Source organism: Arachis ipaensis, chromosome B2 (genome assembly GCF_059453495.1).
Source record: "Arachis ipaensis isolate K30076 ecotype BB chromosome B2, ASM5945349v1, whole genome shotgun sequence".
Taxonomy (NCBI): Eukaryota; Viridiplantae; Streptophyta; class Magnoliopsida; order Fabales; family Fabaceae; genus Arachis; species Arachis ipaensis.
The window spans coordinates 96012754-96033390 of record NC_142437.1 but is presented as its reverse complement, the minus strand read 5'-3'; the positions used below and the strand labels follow the sequence as shown (position 1 = coordinate 96033390).

Here is a 20637-nt window from a genome sequence, read left to right as displayed (position 1 = left end):
TAAGGAAATAAATATATTTTTAATTATTTTTTTATTTAACTTTTATAATCTTTATCTTGATAAATTTTATTTCTCTTAAAATTTTATTAATTTTTATTAATTATTTATTTATTTTTATTTATTTTTTATCTTTGTAATTTTTACCCAATGAAAAAAAAAGACAAAAGATTGGAAAAGTAAAAAAAATAAATAAATAAATAATAAAAATTACTATAATTTTATTTTGTTAATATAAAAATTATAAAAAATAAATAAAAAATAATTAAAGATATATTTGTCTTTTATAAAAAAATTCAGTTCTTCTTCTTAAATATTATAAAGAGATTTAGTCCTTTTTAATAATTTTAATATTAAAGGTCTTTTTTAATAATTAAATCTTTCTAACGATCCTTTACAATAATTTTTCTTAACTTTTTAATGTGAAATATAAAAATATTTGATTATTTTAGTGTTTTATATGGTTGTGATAGTAGCACAAAACATCATTGACGTTTTATAATAAAAAAATTTAATTATAAAAAAGTAAAACATCACTGACAATTTGTAACAACAAATATTATTTTATAAATGAAAGTAGCAATGTTTAACATATAGTTTGGTTTATTATAAAGAATTTCACACCTAATAATACAATATAAAAAAGAAAAAATTCGGTATAATTCATCAAGTCCGAAAAATAAAAAATGGTATAATTCATAAATAAATGTTATGAAACAACATTTTTCAAATTTATTTATGATTAGACTATTTTTGACAAAGGTTATTTATCATTTTAAAATTTCTTTTTAGAATTTGTTTTTGGTGGTTAACTCTATTTTGTTTAGTATAAAGAATAAAAAATTGTTTTCAAAGTTATTTGATGTCATAAAAAAATGGTCAAATAGATTAGAGGTGTCACATTTTTTATGAACTGATTTCATGCCATAAATATATTTGGAAATTAGGGTGATGTTACTTATAATATTTGATGGTTTGAGTTGATATTACAAATTTTTCGAGAATTAAACTGACATTACATATATTTTTGAGAAACTAAATACTTTAGATTATAATTTATTAATCTATGGAATAAACATAATTTCATTTTTTGACATAGATTTACAAAGGGAGCGTAAATCTTAATTAACAATGTAGCTAAAAAAATAATTAAACTTTTAAAAAAATGCAAACCTATACTAGCCAGTGACACCAGTGTTTGGTTCAGTTTTTTCTTTCTTAATTTATTTATCAAATACAGAAGTTTACTCATTGAGAAGAAAATTAATAATCAAAGGTTTTTGGTTGACAGCCAGCTGAGGTAGTTGGTGATTTGTGTTTTTATCTTTCATGAATGCCTTGCAATATCCATGTTTAAAATTTTAGGGTTCTGGGTCTTTAATGCTGCTTAGATGTATATTTCATATAATATTATATTATATGAACTATTATTTTAAAGTTATATCAGTGTTGTTCACTTGTTTGATCCTAATTATACAATACCTTATAAAAACTTTTTGAAATGTTAAAATTGCATTAAGTTAATACCAAAACAAAAGATTACATGAAATCAATTAAAATACCCAAAAAAAATATTACATCACTCTCCGAAATTACCCATTTAAGTCCCCCAGTTACCCATTCTAAGTTGGCTACCTTAAGAATCAGCAGTTGAAAAAAAGTAAATGTTCAAAAGGGTCAATTCAACAGTGATAAAATTTTGAGTATGGCTTCAAGGACGTAGCACCTGTTGAAAGATGAACACGAGGAACTCGGAAGTAGCAGTATACATGACTTTGTATAGTTCTTCTATTTCGTTTTCTTCTCTTTCTTAGTAACCCTTGGCTTTTGGTAGAACAATATCTGGCTTAGGAGTGTGAAATTTGTAGCAACACCAATTGCGGAACCCATTACAACTTCAAAAGAATTAAGGAAACAGTCACAAATACATAATTAAGATACGAATGCAGTACTGCTAAAGAGTTAAATTAAAAGACCACCAAAAACGTAAATATTGAAATGAATTTGTTCTAATGTAACACGGTAAAAACTTCATATGTTCGTTTGATAAAATAACACGAACAGTATAAAAATCGCTTTGATGGAAGTAACAATAATAATGATAGAAAAATTGATTAGTGGGGGTGGAAAAAATAAAGGAAGCAAGGATACCGCTTTTTGGTGCATTTTCTTGGAGGCTTGTGAATACTCTAGCTGCAACATATATAAACATAAACATTAATTTGCAAACAAAAACAAACTATAAAGAAAATTTCCAAAATGACATACTGGCTTACCCATTGAACCTGCAGAATTCATCAAAGAAGTTAAGAAATAAATTAAAAATTACATCAATCCCAAATCAACTAAAAATTAGAGGATACCAGAAATTAAAGCATTAACCATACCTTATTACAGCACCTCATTGCTACTGTAGGAAGCACTCTCATCATATACCTATAATATCATCAATATAATATCATTAGTACTAGCTAATAAGCAGCAAATAAAACTTTGTCATACCTCATTGGTAAAGATACTTACCAATGAGTCATCTTCAATGTTCATGTGGTCATCCGAGTCATTATCAAATGTGTCATTTCCAAGGCCTTCTGACTGTGAGATGCCACGACGAACATGACAAGTTGTTCGATTGTGGCCCTCCATGCCACAATGTCCACATCGATGTTTTCTTTTATTGGACTGTGAAGCCCCCCTTTTGTCCTACATTTTCTTGGGTCCCTTGGCATGCTATGTCCGAGATCATTGGTTGCGAGCCCAGCTCCAGAAACATCCACTTGCACACCATCTCTTACACTATCTGCATCATTGACCCCCCCCTTTTTGTGCAGCATCTTCCTCCTTAAATTGTTTCAACAAATTCATAGCCATTTTCCGTGTAAAGATAAATCTCTCGTTATCTCGGCAAGCAAAGTTGGCTAGTTGTCTAAACCAATCCATCAAACAACCGTACTGACTTAGCATCAAAGAATCCCAATGAAGCCCGACCGCATTTTGCAAACCCACTTTGGCAGTCTTGGTCCACCGAGGCAAGACTAATGACCTTGGCAACTCCTCTATATCTTCATGCACCAAGACGCAAACTATGTGTTCACAAGGTATGCCAAATGATTCCATTCTCATACATGAACAATTGAATTCCATCTCAATGTCACAACAGAATACACGCCACATCTCATTTGGCATTTGGTCCAAACCGACAGAGTAAATCACATAAGAGCCAGTTTGCCTCATATTTATTACCTTCATTGATGCAGCCCGTACAAGGATTGGTTGGAACATATGAAATATTGATAGGGTGTAAACATTGGCAGCACTCCTCTCTAACTGTTGAAAACAGGTTTGCATACTGGGTCTCCCATTCACAGAGGCGAGGTCAGCCTGGACCTCTTTCCACCTTATATGGTCGACACAACGATTAAAGTGTTGAATGAACTCAACCAGATTGTACCTTGAGTTGACATACTTTGCAATGATCGAGTTTAATCCCTCGCACCGAGAAGTAGTCCGAAAACCAGCAAAAAACTTCCCTCTTATATGTGCAGTTGCCCATGAATGTCTCTTTTTATACATATCTAGGACCCAATTCTTGTTTTCGACACCAAATCCCTCAACCATTTCAAACCACTTTTGACGAAATACATCAATTTCATAGTCGCCTAGCATACACTTTCTAAACATGGATGTAAAGTGGGGCTTGCCAATGTTACTTGTTGCGTTGCGAATCAGATGCCATGCACATAATCTATGATGTGCATTAGGAAACTCTTTCTCAATGGCGAACTTCATTGATAGATCACCATCCGTGATCACCGAAACAGGTGCTTTCCCATTCATTGCCACCTTCAGTTGTTGTAGCAACCACCTGTATGTGTCTTTTTCCTCATCGCAAATTAAAGCAGCAGCAAAGATAATTGTTTGATTGTGATGATTGACACCAGAAAATACCACCAGTGGACACATATATTTATTCCTCTTATAGGTAGCATCAAACGCCAGCACATAGCCAAATAATGAGTAGTCGGCCCTGCTGAGACCATCGCACCAGAATAAATTGCGCAAAGTACCATCGGCATCCATGTGATGATTAAAATAGAGAGAAGGGTCATTTGTTGCTTGATCTTCTAGATACTTCAAAGCTGCATATGCATCACTAGGTAATTGGCGCCTCTGCTTTGCTATTTTATTGTACATGTCCCTTTGCGTGAAAGAGAGATACTCGTAGCCACCTGCCTGATTTGCTAATGCCCGATATATCTGCCCAACACTAATCCCACCCTTTTTCATGTTAACCATGTGGCCAATATCAGCCTCGGACATGAATCTATGCCCAGGGAGCAATCCAGTCAACCGAGGATCCAGAAGCGGATGATTGTGTTCATCAGAAAAATAAGAAATAAACCAACGACCGCTAGGTGCATCTACACGAATTTCCATAATTGCACTGCAGCCACACCTTGTCTCGGGTGTAGGTTTTCTCTTAAGGTTTCCGATGCCGTAATTATTTGGCGGTCTAAATCCTTTACGATGACATACAAAATTCTTCAACTTAAGTGCGCCCGCACGACTCTTCCTAGTCCTGTTCTTCCGAGCACTAAAGCCTCTTGTCTTTGCATATCTATTGTAGAACTCAAATACAATGTCGACATCAGAAAAGTGAAAATGACATACATCTTCATCCCTGATGTTCCAAAATTCTATCATCCCAATGTCTTCGAGTGAGTCAATGTTATACCCTTCATCGAAGCCGTGATAATCGAACATTGGTTCCACATTTGTGTCGTCCTCATCCATATAATCCACGTCAACTTCCTCATGTTTTTCTTCCTCCTGCTCATACTGATCATATGATGTATGCTCGCTATTAACCCCTTCATGAGAAAATTCCTGACCCATAACTTCCTAAACACCAATACACAATTCAAAATGAAACTTAAGTTTGTAAATAAATTGCCAAACACCGAGTACCAGCCATCACAAATCACAATCTTTTAAAATTGAAATCAATCCAATAGTGTCAATCTTAGGAATCATCGAATTGGACACGAGTTTCATTTATTGTATTAAGGGGAAATGAAGAAGCGTGAATCCAAAATCTAATGGTGAAACTATAAGAGTAAAAACAGAAAGACAAGAACAATTGGCAATGCCAGCTATGCATGCGGTGGGTGCAAAGGACAACAAAATATTAAAAAGTATATATCATCTATCTATAATCTATCTATATTTCTGATCCCATGTCACAAAATCCCCGCCGCTCGCGGCCACTGAAGAACACATCGTTTCTCCTTTGAGAACCCCGCAAAGTTTGCTTGGCTGCCACCTCAATCCATAGAAATAGATTGTTCGCAAGATTAGATATGCATATGCCATTCCTGCTGAAATGACCTTATTTTAAACACACTGATTTCTTTGAGTTGATTGATGAGGTGTTTAATTTTCTCTTTATATATTGTGAAAGGCACTTTCCTGTGCCAGCTGCTGCATCAGCACACAGAAGTAGTTTTGGCAATTTGTATAGAGTGGTGGAAAATTTACAAGAGAGAGGGGTACTCAAATCCATAGAACATGGATGTGAGGAAATTTATTCATTAAAAGTATTGTGTTTGGAATCTTAGGGTTCTTAATTGCTAATGACTTGGAACAACATGACAACTATTTTGGACAAACCATGTTCAGTGGCACCATTAAATACAACAACAGTACAAGCCTTATAATAATTAATAACTATTCATTATTTCAATTCTTTCATTCAAACTGTAAAATCTGCATATGTTTTAAGTTTTCAAACTTGTATCATGTCATTAAGATAGAAGGCCAGAGGACCATTTTGTGACACATGAATTCCTCTATAAGCATACGTATGGATTTAGATAGCTTGTTTGTAACTATACATTTTAAGAATACTGGGCCAAGTTGAATGAATAATATAAAACAATGGTGAGGTCAATTTTACATTAATCTACATATATACTTACAAATTACAAGAACATAAGAAAAACACCTACTTGTAACATAGGATGGTATTGAAGTCACAAGATATGGAAGCTGTGATATGTTTAAGAACTAATAACCAGAGCAGAAATGAACTAGATATGTCACATATATGGTATACAATAAATCAAGTGCTACTTCATCCTAACCTTTTGATGTTATCAAATAGTGATCTGCTAGAGTGAAGACTCAAAGAATCCAGATGAAGTATGATTGGCCCTGATTCATCACCTTTATCCGGGATACAAATAATGATCAAGCTCTAATTAAGACTGAATACATGAAACATTACAAGAAAAAAAAATCCAGAAATGAGAGAATAGACAAGAGAGATTAAAATATAACAATAAAAATGACCCTGCTGCCAATATAAAATTGAGCATGAAGTGCATTCATAGGAGCACAGAAAACATAACTATAAAAATTTACAGTTAAATAACCCATTCTTCATTTGTTTTTTCTTACCAGTTTTTCTTCTCCCATTATTTCTTCTAATATGGAAAACTCATAAGGCAGAAGAGACTTAAAATATATCAAAGAAAAAAACTTTTTCGAAAATGGAATTAAGAGTCTGACAATTTTAAATAGCCATATATTACTTTCTTCTTCCTGTAACGAAAAATACCCATTCCCATTACAAACTTAACCAGACCTAACCTTGGACAAAGAAACCACAAACGAATTACTTGAACAGATGAAAAATCAGTACAAATTTTGAAAAATAATATTCATCATTTAGAAGGTATTAAAGAATAAAACATGCACGCACGCACACGCACACACTCACATCTTACACTAAAGTCTAAACTGGATAAAAGTAATAATATCAAAATTTAAAACACTCATGGAAGAGAAAGCTGTCGAAACTATTCCATTTGATTGACCAACAAATTCAATGTGGTTAGAATACGGGGGAATTTAGGACAACTTTCACAAACCAAAGAAATTTCAATTATAAGATAGCATTTTTCACTAACCAATTACTGGAACATGTGAACCAAAAAAAAAGGGATAATAAACAAAAATTCAGTATCAGCATAGGAACTGAGCAGGAAAGACATCAACATCTTGTCAAATGAGGAATGACTAGCATTTTTTTTAAGGATAAGACATGAAAACAATGACATGCAGCCCAATAGGGTAATATAGTAACAAAAGCAATTTAAAATTTACCAATTGCTCCAATTTTGTGCTCCCGACAGATATCTATCAGATCTTTCATGGAATTGAGTATTGACAACCTCAGATATCTGTCACCCATCACAGGAGGCAAATGATGAGAAAGCTTGATTAGATAATAATAATAATAAACTTATAAAAAAACTCTAAGTAGATTTAAGTAGTGTACCTGCAAACAATAATGATATCTAATTAAAGCCAATGTATTTATATTTAGAGTAAAAGGAGCGGTTAAGGTAAACCACTGTGAACATAATTTCTAATTTGTATGACCATCCAACCCATTTTACTAAAAAAGCAATGTATGATCTCCCATCCAATTGACTGGCTATGATCTTTCTTTTTCCCTTTCAACAAAAAACTTAGTCCATGCTTCAATTTTGGACTGTTTGAAATTTTTTGTTGGTTTTTTCAGATCATTTCTATGATCTCCAACCATTAATTAACAAAGCAACACCATTTCTAAGATCCTTCAACCCTTTTTAGCTGAGACTTTTTTTTTCCCAGGACAACAAATGACTCGGTCCATTTATGAATTTTGGACCGTGTGGATTTTGGAATGCCAGGCCAACTGCAGAAGCAATGCAGGTCTCTGACACTTATGAAGTTGGCCTGGAATTCATTTGCAATTGCTTTTGTAAACAGGATTTTGCCGCAGCCCGGAGGGCCAAAGAAAAGAACACCTTTGGAAGGCGACATGCCAAATTTCTCAAACTTCTCAGCATGTTCCACCGGGTATTGAACCGTCTATAAACAGTAAAATAAATCTCTTATATTAACAAATTGTTGAAAACATACCTAATATACAACACATTTAAGATTCGGAATATGAAATCAATATGTATACCTGATGAACCAGATGAGCGATTTAGGGCCGCAGAAACCTCTTGTCTTATTGAGCGTGGGAGGCGTGGCGCGGCGGCGGAAGCAGGGCGAGGCGGAAGCGGGGCGAGGCGGAGGCAGGGTGCGGCGGCGGCGGAGGCGTGGCGCGTCGGCGGAAGTAGGTGGCGGAAATTTGCAGCAGAGGAAGGGTATGAGAATGGCAGGGATTGCAGTTGTCTGAAAACCCTAACTACTTCTCTTCTCTGAAATGCCCCTGAATCTGAAATAAGAAAAAGAACGGGGATGGCAAAATTAGGGTTTTTCAAGAACTCTAAGGAGGGTGGAGAGTGAGGGCAGAGTTAGGAAAGGAAAGAAAGGCTTCAACCTGGTTGATGCTCTCCAAAAATCAGTAATCTCTCAGTTTCTCGTACCAAAGAAGGGAAAGGGGTCAAAATTAAAAACCAATAATTTGAGGGGTCAAAATCTAATTAGTAAATTTTTCAAAAAAAAAAGAATGGGGTACATTTTGTAATTATTTTACTGTAGGTTAATCATATTCCCACATAAAAGTGGGAGTAAGGAATCCATGGCCCTATTTCGGGTACTAAAATTATTTTATTAAAACAGTTTTGTATAAAAAAACTCGAGTTCTTACATCCAAACCATTCGTGAAACCTCCCTTCCTCCAATCATTCGTGTACCCTCTCTAAAGTAAAGCAACGTAGTGAAACTGTAAAAGTACCAAACCAAAACGGCTAAACCCTAGCCCTGGGTTCCTTGCCGCCACCATGCTCAGGTTCTCGGCGCTTCCGCTTCTTCCTATTCTCCCTGTCCAGAACCCAGGTAGCTCGGCACGTCGTCCCCATCCTCCCTGGCTTCTCTGTTTGTGGTTTGGAACAGCTTGCCGTCTTCCTCAAATGAAACCCTAGCCTCCTCCACCGTAGCCGCCGTTCTTCTTACTGCTGCTATCCATCGTGCTCAAGATCTTCGTCTGTTATTCATGCTTCAACCCCTCTCCTCATTTGCCAATCTCCAGCTTCTTCGTCGTGCTCATTGAGTCGGTGTGCTCCAACCCCTCTTCCTACTCACTCGCGCTTCGCCCACCATCCCTCGTCGTACTCGTCACTTGGTCGTCGTCGTCTGTCGCGCCGGTCCTTTCTCAATCAAATCCAGGGTTACTGACGGATTTATTTTTTGATTTGACATTTTGATGCAGCAATCAGGTTTAATGTTGAAATCGTCAACATTAAATTTAAGTTTAGGATTTAGGTAACAACTTTACTCATCTTAATTCAATGTAAATGTTTTTGGCAGATTTGTCGTATTGGATTTGGAACCAATTAAAGAGATTATTCTAAATGTATGCCAGTTTAGAAACTTGGCCCATGATCAGAAATTACTTAGTCACCCTATGGTTTAGATGACTACACAGTTAAAATTTGTGTCTCTGTTTTTGAATGTGTGTATTGGGAGAAGGGGGATCCATCCCTGGTTGCTGTACACATACAACGTAAAATTCCTCTATCTCATGCTAAATACATTCCTACTGCTAGTTATGATGCACTAAGGTTTTGTTAAAACTGTGTTGAAAATCTTGAGTAGAAAAAATTGTACTGTGTTGTTTGTGTTGAGGTTTTGTACTACTGCATACTTGGGATTCAGGATTTTTGTTGATTACTTGTACTAATGCATACTCTATTCTTGCTGTCCTTTGAATGCTGGAAATAGACTGCTTCTGCTTCTGCCATGTAATAGAGAGAACCTTAGAATATGTGTAGATTTTCATGCTGTGCCAAAAATTATATCCAAAATTTATAGTAGGGAAATTTATAGTAGGAAGATCATTGCGCGCGATACAGCATGATTTCACAGATTTAAAGAGGGTGAATGTTCTTGCAGAAATTATTGGTGAATCCAGAAGTAAACAAATGCGTCTGATATCATTTTAATGTAGTTTCGTAGATAAATTGGATACAACGTTTCATTCTGTTGTACTTATTGTAATTGAAAGTAAAAGAAATGTCTATGGAGACAACGTTAAGACTTTGAAAATTGACAATTTTTTTAACTTAATTCTAATATTCTTTAGTTATTATGAAAAAGGAACATGTAAAGTAGCAACTGCAGCACACTTATAAACTCAATTAAGCACTAAAAGTAACGAGAATCATGTCACAGGAGCCTATATGTTGAAGCAAATGAAACTAAAGGTCGGTTTGGCTAAACTTCTTAAATAAGTTCTTTTAAAAAATGAGCCTAAAATATAAGAACTTTTATTAATATTAACTTTTAAATAAGTTATTTTGAGTTTGGAAAGTTATTATGGAAGTCATTGTTTTAAAGTTGTGCATTAAATAAGAGTGATAAAATAGCTTTTGAAAATAGGAGAAGTCACATTTTTTAACTTCTTCAAAAGCTCTTAAATAACTTTTTGAAAAGTTAAAAGTTTATCTAAAAATTTGTACCAAACACAATAATGTAACTTTCTATAAGTCAAAAGTTAAAAAAAGTAACTTTTTGGTGTTTCCCAAACGAGCCCTAATTCATCTATTGAAAAATGACTATTTTTCAAAAGTTGCATCTATAATTTAGAATAAAGGCTCTAAATAATGCAGTATCACAAGACATATTCAGTTAACTATGAACTATCATTGTCCAGCATATAATTTATTTATTATTTAATTCTAAAATAATTTCTTCGATTGAACCACAATTAAATTGGTTAAATTAATAAATTAATGAACCAATGACTAGAGCAGTTTGATGATCGATCTAATTTTTAGAACCTTAGGTTTGGATATTTTCTAAGCTTTTTTACCAATTTATTTACTAACCACCCTCTGTTGACTAATCTATTTTTTGTCTCCCTTAAGCAGGTATGATCATCATTAAAAATTTTAACTTGCCAACAAACACCCTATCCGAGTGTGTGTGGTTTGAGAAATTATAAATAATTCCTAGGAATTTTAAGATGAGAATATCATATTCCCGTATTTGGTTCAAAGTTTGAAAAACTATTCCGGAGTAAGTTTGATTTCAGGAAATCAAAATACCATCATTTCAATTCCCATCTTTTTGGATATCTTTAATTCCCATGAGAATAGAATCTTTATAATAATGTAATATTTGAACCACACACAGCTTAGAGGCATAAATAACCTAGAGACATTCCTTACCTTAACATAAAGCACGGCACCTTAAGCTTTAGCTAATGCCCTGCTTATACTGGGATTGGCTCCCGCAAACCGTCGGTGACATTGTCTTGGCCCTTTCTTGGGGTTTCTTCCTCGTTTACTCTTAGAGGGAGAAATATGATTGATTCATTTGATTTAACATCCACCTCGTTTACTCTACGCCACAATTGTGTGATATCTATGTACTTATGCTATTAGGCACCCCTCTACAAGTAACTCCAGGACCAGAGCTAGCTATAAGCAATTCATATGGTGGAATCCCAGCACCGCATCTGTTTCTAAGAATCTGGTCTTTATTCCTCTTCTCAATCTCCTTCTCTATTCTCTTTAGCTCTATGGAGAAATCATAGAATGCCTCTATGATTTTAGGGTCACCAATCCAATCTGACAAGTCCCTTCTCTGCCCTATGTATTCTTCATCCTCCGGATGCTGAGAGAGTATGTTAAGCACTGCAAGAAACTTGGTGGTTTGAAACATATTCGGCAGGGAAGAACACAAGAAACCTTCGGGATCCTCCAAGAACTCCTTGTACTCTGGATCTCCTTCCTTGGGTAGCAGCTTCTTCACCAGCGGCGGGCGCATCGGGACGTACCCGCCAAGAGGGTACTGCCCAAAATTCACTGCTGAATGCTGAACTGAAGCAATCCAAATGAGTGTGGTGAGGACTGAGATAAGATCTCTGGGAGTGGCAAGTGTTGGCCACCAAGTAGCATGTGCATGATCACCATGGCCTACGTTGATGACCTCATTGTACCACCCTTGGAGTTCAGTGTCCGACCGTACCATTAGGCCATTATGGTAGTAGTAGTTCACATAAGTTCTAACCATCCTCTCCAAAGCAAACCAAATAAGAAGCCCATCATTTGCATAAGGGTAATCTTCAATTGTAAGTTTTATCCCAAGAGGTTGTGCTCTGTCTGGTTCTGCTAGTCCCCTGCATAATGTTCAGGACAATGATCATGAGATTATGTTTAAAGGTCCCTAAATAAGAATCGTTAATGTACACGAACCTTCTAATAAGGTCAGCTGGGAGGGCTTCCATGTCAAAACGCCACCAATCTTTGTAAGCGGCCGAGACGATCTCAGTGCTGTATCTGCCGGTAGAGAAGTCAGATTCAATGATGCCTCCACCATTGATAAGAGCCTTGCGAGCCAATGCATTTATCTGCAGTGTGTATTTCATATGAGGCTTTAGGAGCTTGAAGATAGGGTGCGTGACACTCATCTGGCGATGTGCTGCTATGATGAATGGCTCCATGCACGCGTGGGTCCTCAACCTAACGCTAAAATTTTGTTAAACAGCAAAAAAACTCAACACAGTTCCATGATGTACTTTAAGAATACTCTTTAAAAATCGATTTTCGACAAAATAAAATAATAAATATGTTGATATAAAAATATTCAAGTATTACTTTTATACGTTATAGAGTTCATTTGACTTCAACTTTGGTTTCTTTCAATATTACATGACCACATGATGATTGATGAATATTACAAGATGGAGAGTATAAAAAAGGTAAGGATTTAATTTAGTTGCATACCAGTGATGAACAAGTTGGTGAACTCCAGCATCATTGGAGCAAACATGTGCTTTGGCAAGTTGCCACAACCAATAAGAAGTGGCATCCAATGGAGGTGTTAGAACCTGTTTGGATTGTTGTTGTTGGTGCTCCCCCTCAGGAAGACTCAGCTCTATGGCAATAGGTTTCAAAGTTCCCATTCTAGTCAAGTACAATATGGTACGAGTTGCATATGCTTTTCGGTCCTCTTGAGCATTGATCCCTTTTAGAAAGGGCATATAAGCATCATGGTAATCCAAAATGAATAGCTTCTTTTCCACTATAGCCTATATTCAAAAAAGAAATAATTTTGGGTGTTATAAATTGTACAAGAATTCATAGAAGGCCATGTATATGTGTATGTAACTATGTATGTATACCTGTTGTACGGACATGCCGTCCAAGTGGCTAATTATGTGCTCTGCTTTTAGAGCGGACTCTTGTGGACCATACATGGAGGGGTCCAAATCACTCACCGGTGGAAAAGTCTACAAAATTTTAGAACAAACGTGTCAAGTAATCAGAATAAAAGTTTTAAAACAAACGTGACAAAACATAATAACTACTCGACGTGTTCTAATAATTGGCTGAGAAAGGTTGCTTGATGTAGTTAGAATATATAATGTGAAAAAAAAATAGTTAAATAACTAACTATAACATGCCTAACTGACCCTATATAATATTTAAGAAGTAAAAGGTTAGAATTTAAGATTATCAAAATTAATATATATAATAGGAATATTTTAATCATTTTTTATAATAAGAATATTGTAATTATTTTTTATAAAAAATAATATTAATTTAGACCAGTTCAAGATTTGATTAACTATTTTTTCGATGTCTGACCTAATTTTAACAAAAATAATATAGTTTAATTTTTAATTACTAAAAAACATCTTAAAAAAAACGTTTTAGATGAGTACTCTTTTTTTTTTTTTTCATTATCATTTACATACGTAACATAATTCTATAGAATTATTTTCTTCTCAAAATTGATTCAAATGGTAAAATTAAATATACCTGAAGCCTTTTTATGCTTAAAGGGTTGACGCCAGCCAAGGCCTGACGCCCAAGTTCTTCATCTGTTATGCAGCAACCACCATTCCCTATAATATTAATTTTAAGCAAATTCTGTTCATTATAATATTCAATTTGAAACTACTTAATAGTCATTTAACACGTTAAGTTGTTGAAGTTATTATTATTAGCTGACATACCACTTATAATGTGTGGAGTGCTAAATTTGAAGTACTCTTCGAAGGAATCTTGGAATAACTTGTTAACATCAATAGAAAGTGTCCCATTCTCCTCATTAGTATGATTCATTGCATCCACTTGATGCCTTCTTTTGTATATGTTCTTAATCTCTAATAGCTCCTTAAAGACTCCACACTTAGTTATATAAGTTCTTATGAAGGGAATCAAATTTCTTGTTACACCTTTCACTCTCTCCACATCAAGTGCCTCCTTTCTAACTCCTTCAAACACTTCATCTCTTGGCACATATGTTTCCATGAATGCATTCACACACGACTCATATTTCTCGTCTGTCACATGCATATATATGGTTACAAATTATTCAAAATGTGTTTAATCATATTAATTAATAGTAATGCACATATTAAGTATTTTAACAGAATAACAGTGACAGATTACTTATATGAAAAGTAGGAGTGTTTTATGGTCGGGTGAAATCGGGTTTGTTCTGATCCAGACCCAACCCTAAATATACATTGAGTCTATTTTTAGACCCTAATCCGACTTTAGACCCAATGAAACCTAAACATTTTCGGGTCACAACTATATCGGGTTCAAACCGGGTCTTTTAAGCTTTAACAATAATGGAAAAACTACCAAAAGTACTAATGAAGTTTACGAACGCTGACAAAAGTACCCATAAACTAAGAACATTAACGCTGTACCCATGAAAGATGGGTTCCGTATGACAAAAGTATTCAAATCATAATTTTTTGTTGATTTTTTAATAAAATTCCTAAACTACCCTACACTCAACCTCAACTCGCTTTTTCAACCTTTCATAACTCAATTTGCACCAACTCTTGCCATAGAGTCCAAAACTAGTCATACAATAAACCAGACCGAAATCAATGGTAGTGTGGTGGTGGTAAAGGATCGGACCTCAACCGATCACTCATAAGTTTATAATCCATACCCAAACCAAATTAATCAAACACCAAAAAATACTTAAAACATAAAAATTTTCAAATCCATTCATCCAATTTCAATTCACTTTAGCAAAACTAGAAGTAGAAACAGCCATCAACCATAAAAAATCAACAAATTCATTCATCCAATTTGAAATTTATTTCAGCAAAAATCAGAAGTAGAAGTAGCCATCAACTGGATCTTCTGTAAATCAATCTCAGCATTCATAAAGAATAGAAGCAGATTTTAAAAAAATAGAACAGTATCATTTTAGTAGTAACTAAATCAATTTCTGAAAAGAATAAAAATAAAATAAAATGTTTTAAAAAAAAGAAATACATTTTTCTTCGCCAACTGTAACATCGTCAATGGCAGAACCTCCATCTACAGTGCCGCCTCTCTTTCTTCTCTGATTTCTCTTTACCGAATCCGCTTTTTGCATGCAAGAGCACCACGACCCCTCTCTCTTCTCAAGTGTGCGACGACAGTATTCTCCTCGGCTGGGTCAGACGCGCATTCTCCTCGGCTGCAACAGGTGCGCCACGGCGACATTCTCCTCAGGTTGGGTCACATGCGTGCGATGAAGGTGTTGTTGTCACCTTAATAGTGAGAGGGAGAAGTAGTGAGAGGGGGAAGAGATTGGCGGTAATGGAGTAGGTGGGTGGCGGACGACAATGAAGAGGTAGGAGGAGAGTTCTGTGATTCTGTGAGGGTTTTTGAGAGAGGGATAAGTGAGGAGAGAAGAAGAAGAGAAGAGAGGGAGTGACGGTAGAATATGGTTAGGGTAGGGTAGTTTGAGAATTTTATTAAAAAATTAACAAAAAATTAGGGTTTGGATATTTTCGTCGTACGAAACCCATCTTTCATGGGTACAACGTTAATTTCCTTAGTTTATTGGTACTTTTGTCAGCGTTCGTAAACTTCATGGGTACTTTTGGTAGTTTTTCCAACAATAATTTATAAAGAAACTTATTTATGATGCACTTATTTATGAAGAAGAAACTTGTTACCAAAAAGTTGATATCCATATTTGAACTTGAATTTGTCCATAAATTCTAATTTGATGCTTCTTTGATTTATTTTCTAATTCAACAAGTGTGTTTAAAAATAAAACAATAAGTTTATAATTAATATAACATAATATTAAAATAAATTTAAAATATATATATATATCTTTTTTAATTTTTTTATGGTGCATATGGATCAGGTGAAACCGGATTCGCCTTAGCCAAGATCTGATCCGAAATAATGATCGGATCTATTTTTGAGACCCTTATCCGACTCTAAATCCGATGAAATCAAGCTAAATTAACCCCTAAAATGTTCGGGACCGGACCGAATCTTCGAGATAAGACGAGTCGGACCATACACACCCCTAATAAAAAGTCAAAACTAAAATATTAATATATATTATATTTTAATAATTTAATCAAATATACTAAATTATTTAGTAGTTTTTAACTATCATTTAGGCACGAAAATATCACGTGATTAAAGAGAAATAATTAAGATGAATATAAAACTCACTAGTTATGACAGGTGGACGGCCAGTTCGACAACGCCTAGGATTAGGATGTTGTTTGGTTCCCAAAATTGGCCTAACATGTTGAATGCCCTTGTCTAGATTTCCCAAGTCATTGTAGACATCATAGTCATAAACCCTATCACTCATCACCTTCCTCATTCCATTTCCATCTCCCCTCTTTTGTCTCAGCTCTTCTTTTCGTAGTTCCTTCACACCCTCTGCTGTGTCACATGGTAAGCATGCCTAATAATAAACGATACACAATTTTCATTTTTTAATTTATTTGTGGTGGATATAATAACCAAATTAAAATATAATAATATATAATCAAATGGCTACCTTGTTGGTGAAGAAAATTCTCTTGTCTGGGTGAACCTTTTCAGGTTGAACCCAAGAATTGCAAGAAAATTCCACAAAGCCTCCTTCAATGGAAATGGTTTCCAAGAAGATCTCTTTGTCATATTTGTTTGTGACTGTAATGGCTCCCGGAAATCCAAAATTAGAGTCAATCTCAAATTCAACTTTGTGAGTGGACCTCTCACTATCCCCACCTCCATTAAATAATAATTCTCTTGTCCAATCCAGTACGGCTCTCTTGCTCAGCTTTCCCTCCATTGTTGCTTCAATTCAATTAGGGCAAATCACACAACGAGTCAACACAAATAATAATCATTCATATTGGTTTAGCTTCATGTTTTTATGAGAAAATGGTTTTTGTGTAAAAAAATTAATAGAGCGTTTATTTGGACGTTATTATTTTGATAAAAAAAAGATTTTTTTAATAAAAAATATCTTTTTTTTTAATTTTTTAACATAAATTTCTAGTAATAAAAGTAAAAGTACTCAAAAAATAAAAAATATTTTTTGAGAAACTGTAATTTATATCTTTTTTTAAAAATTTTTTTTTCTAAAAAAAAGATATTTTTTACCTAATAAATATACAAAAAGGTACTTTTATATCGTTATACTCAAACATAATTGATAGATAAAAAGATCTTTTTGTATGAGATACCTAAATATAAAATTATTTTTCCTTTTTCATAAAATCTTTTAAAAAAAGATAATTCAAAAAAAGATATTTTCTTAGAAATTTACCCAAACAAATCCTAGAATAAAAAAAAAGCAAGAGTTTAAGAATAAAATTAAAATTTGACAGAAATGAACAATTTAATAATAATTTATTTTTTTTGTCAGTTTACAATTTTATTTGTTTTAAAGAATATTTTAGAGAACTAGAATTTCAGGTAAAATTAATTGTTTGGAGTAAATTATATATTTTTTGTAATTTTTAGATTTTTTTTCAACTCAACTAATAGTTACTTGGTTGGTAGCGTAGTTGGTTAACTAACAAGATTATTTTTAAAACTTGAAAATAATATGTAAGTATTTTATTATTTTATTAATCTTTATTTGGATGGTATTGAAAAACAAAAATAAGAGATAAAAAACACATAAATAATTATCAAAAAATAATATTTTCTAGAATTATGTAAAAAAAAAAAGTGCATGCTTACTGGGATCAATTTGAGTGCTAACTAGCTGCATGATGATTCCTCTATCCCCACCAGTTGTATTATGGCTGAAACTATCAAAGTAATGAAGCATCATTGCCATGAACTCCTTACTATTCTTTATAGTAACACTTGCACTTATCGTCAACGTTACGCCACCACCATCATGGAGACTCTTATTACTACTAATCAAATCATCAAAGGTGGTTCTCCTCTTCACAATGGGCAACAGAATTGATGAGCAAGAGAAACTGGGAAACATTGAAATTTTGTGTTTCTTATTATTATTTTGATGAGTGTGACATCTTCTAGAAGCATCAAAACAAAATGCTTCAACCACTACACTTTGTCCCAAAATTTCCTTAACCATCCTCATTTCAATTCTCAATTTCAACTCTAACAAACCCTAAAGTGTGTATTTGTTACTATTAATTTATACACAATGCAAGTGCTATAGTTATAGAGTAGTAGCTTATTGACTTAAGATGTACCAAAATGAATGAAATAAACCTATTTATAGTAACAGAATTGTACAAACTTCCAAATTGAATGAAGTTTCGTGTACATATATACAAGTTTGAGGTTGGTAAAGACAACTTAATATGAATTTTTATCAGAAAAAAAGAAATTAAATTAGCTTGTAAAATATGATAATGATGATGATGTGTTATATACATATGAATATATATACATTGGTTTCTTCTGGCAAAGCTGTATGTATGTACTGCTCACCTTTAATTTATACAACACATTATCGAAAATTTATGTGTTACATTATTTGAAAATTTCTTCAATTTTTAAATTCTATTCAACAACATCCACAATCTTAACTAATCTTACACCCGCATGGATCATCAACAAAACGATTTTATGATTAAAATTTGAAATATTATATATACGTGCACATGCATATCTTGCGTGTATAACTAACAAAATAATAACCCTTTAATTTAATTATTTAACCCCTACTGTTTATCATGGAAACAAACAATGCATGCACCATGGAACATAAAGATTTATATTTGGTTTGATTATGTGTATACATATACACGCCAAATTTTATTTCCTTACCCACCCATCCTCATCTTTTTGCGAGAGGATTGCTATCTAGAGTAGTAAAATATGGTTGAAATGTTGAATTTTAGTTCAAAACTTCAAATTCTCTTATACTAATATATAATATATAACTAAAATAAATCTCTAATTAATGTGACTAATGTGTTTAATTAGGATATATAATTATATGTGCAGGGGACGGTACTTAATTATTAGAAGAACCAAGGCTTTATATATAATAATTGTGAAATTTTTGTTTTAATTATATATACTAGATGTACACTAAACATCAACTATTAAATTAGTGACTAATATAAAACATATATTAAAAATAAGTTAAATAATATATATATTTATACATAATATATAATAATTAATTTAATGATCGATTTTTTATATCTATATAGTTTTTTATTTTTTTAATGTATTTTGTTTTGTCGTTGTTTCTGGATTCCTTCCTCACTTGCCATTTTAGGATGATGAGGCCAATATTATTAATGTGATATGATATGATAGAGTTATCACCTTTTTTTAAAAAAATTATTTACTAAATAGTAAAATTCAGTCTAAAATAATTTAATATTTTATTTTATATTCATTAATTATTATTGAAATAAATAGATAATTTTAAATATAATAAATATATAATTATAAATATTAAACTAAATAAATAATTGTGTATTATTATTTTTCAAATATTATTCTTTAAAAGATAGGTTGGAATAAATAATAGTTTTTCTGTAATGCAGCCAATTGAGAGTTTGTTAAGAATATTCATCAGATTTGTGTTGGAAATTTCATGCAATCAGCTACATCTTGGCCTCAACTACAATACAATATGACTAATAAATATTATTATTTTTTATTTTATTTAATTAATAATAATTTATATTTATATTTATAAATATTTTGTACATATTAATTAATCGGGCCTGCTACACATACAAGTTTACAAGCATTCAAGTTGGCCCAGCCCAAATCGAAGACACGCGCATAAAAAAACATAACATGGCGCGTCAAAATCACGCGCTCAACACAAACGGTTACGTATGGCAGACTCTTCCACTTCTTCCACTTCTTCCACTTCTCAAAACGCTTCGAAAACAAGGAAACGCTCCCATTTTTGAGCAAAAATCAAAGTTCAAAATATACAAATCGTTGTTCGAAACCTCCATCAAAACAACATCACACTCTCCGTGAAGAATCTGAAGAGAAAACAAAGCAACAACACTCAACGTAAGTTCATTAAGATTACTGTATATTTTACTTTTCTTCTACGTCGTTCTTCTAGGGTTTACTATTATTGTTGCTTCTTTGTTACACTGTTCTAAGTTCTACGTCATTCTTCCAAGTTCTACGTTGTTCTTCTAAGTTCTACGTCATTCTACGTTCTTGTAATAAGTTCTCCTGCTATTGTTGTTGATTTTTGGGGGTTTATTCCGTAGATTGGGGGTGAATACTGCTTGAACTTGTAATGTGGCTTGATATTGAAGCATGTTTGACTGATATCTGACTGATATATATGAATGTATCTGAATAATATCAATGAGTGTATCTCACTGTTATCAATAGGTGTATCTGATTCTTACATATAGGTGTATCTTACTGTTATCAATGGGTGTATCTGACTCAT

At 33.3% G+C, this 20637-nt stretch overlaps 1 protein-coding gene, 1 long non-coding RNA gene and 1 pseudogene across 3 annotated transcripts; all 3 read right to left on the bottom strand.

Moving 5' to 3' along the window:
• Positions 1-2540: 2540 nt before the first annotated feature.
• Positions 2541-4962, bottom strand: LOC107641043 (protein FAR1-RELATED SEQUENCE 5-like; annotated as a pseudogene).
• A 1650-nt stretch (positions 4963-6612) lies between these two features.
• Positions 6613-8426, bottom strand: LOC110268914 (uncharacterized). Its single transcript, XR_015904778.1, has 3 exons — positions 8018-8426; positions 7416-7917; positions 6613-7170 (listed from the first exon to the last, which is right to left on the bottom strand). It is a non-coding gene; the product is annotated as an uncharacterized LOC110268914 (long non-coding RNA).
• Positions 8427-11168: 2742 nt separating this feature from the next.
• Positions 11169-18430, bottom strand: LOC107627453 (lipoxygenase 3, chloroplastic-like). 2 transcript variants are annotated; one of them, XM_021116027.2, is made up of 9 exons: positions 17952-18430; positions 16777-17057; positions 16440-16680; positions 13964-14293; positions 13767-13852; positions 13127-13234; positions 12729-13033; positions 12198-12470; positions 11169-12121 (listed from the first exon to the last, which is right to left on the bottom strand). In XM_021116027.2, exons 1-9 carry the CDS (start codon positions 18322-18324, stop codon positions 11365-11367), a joined length of 2754 nt encoding a protein of 917 aa, XP_020971686.1. In that variant the 5' UTR covers positions 18325-18430; the 3' UTR covers positions 11169-11364. The 2 variants fall into 2 exon arrangements, with proteins under 2 accessions (XP_020971686.1, XP_016185772.2); XM_016330286.3 differs by having other exon boundaries at positions 11246-12121; positions 12198-12464.
• Positions 18431-20637: the final 2207 nt, after the last annotated feature.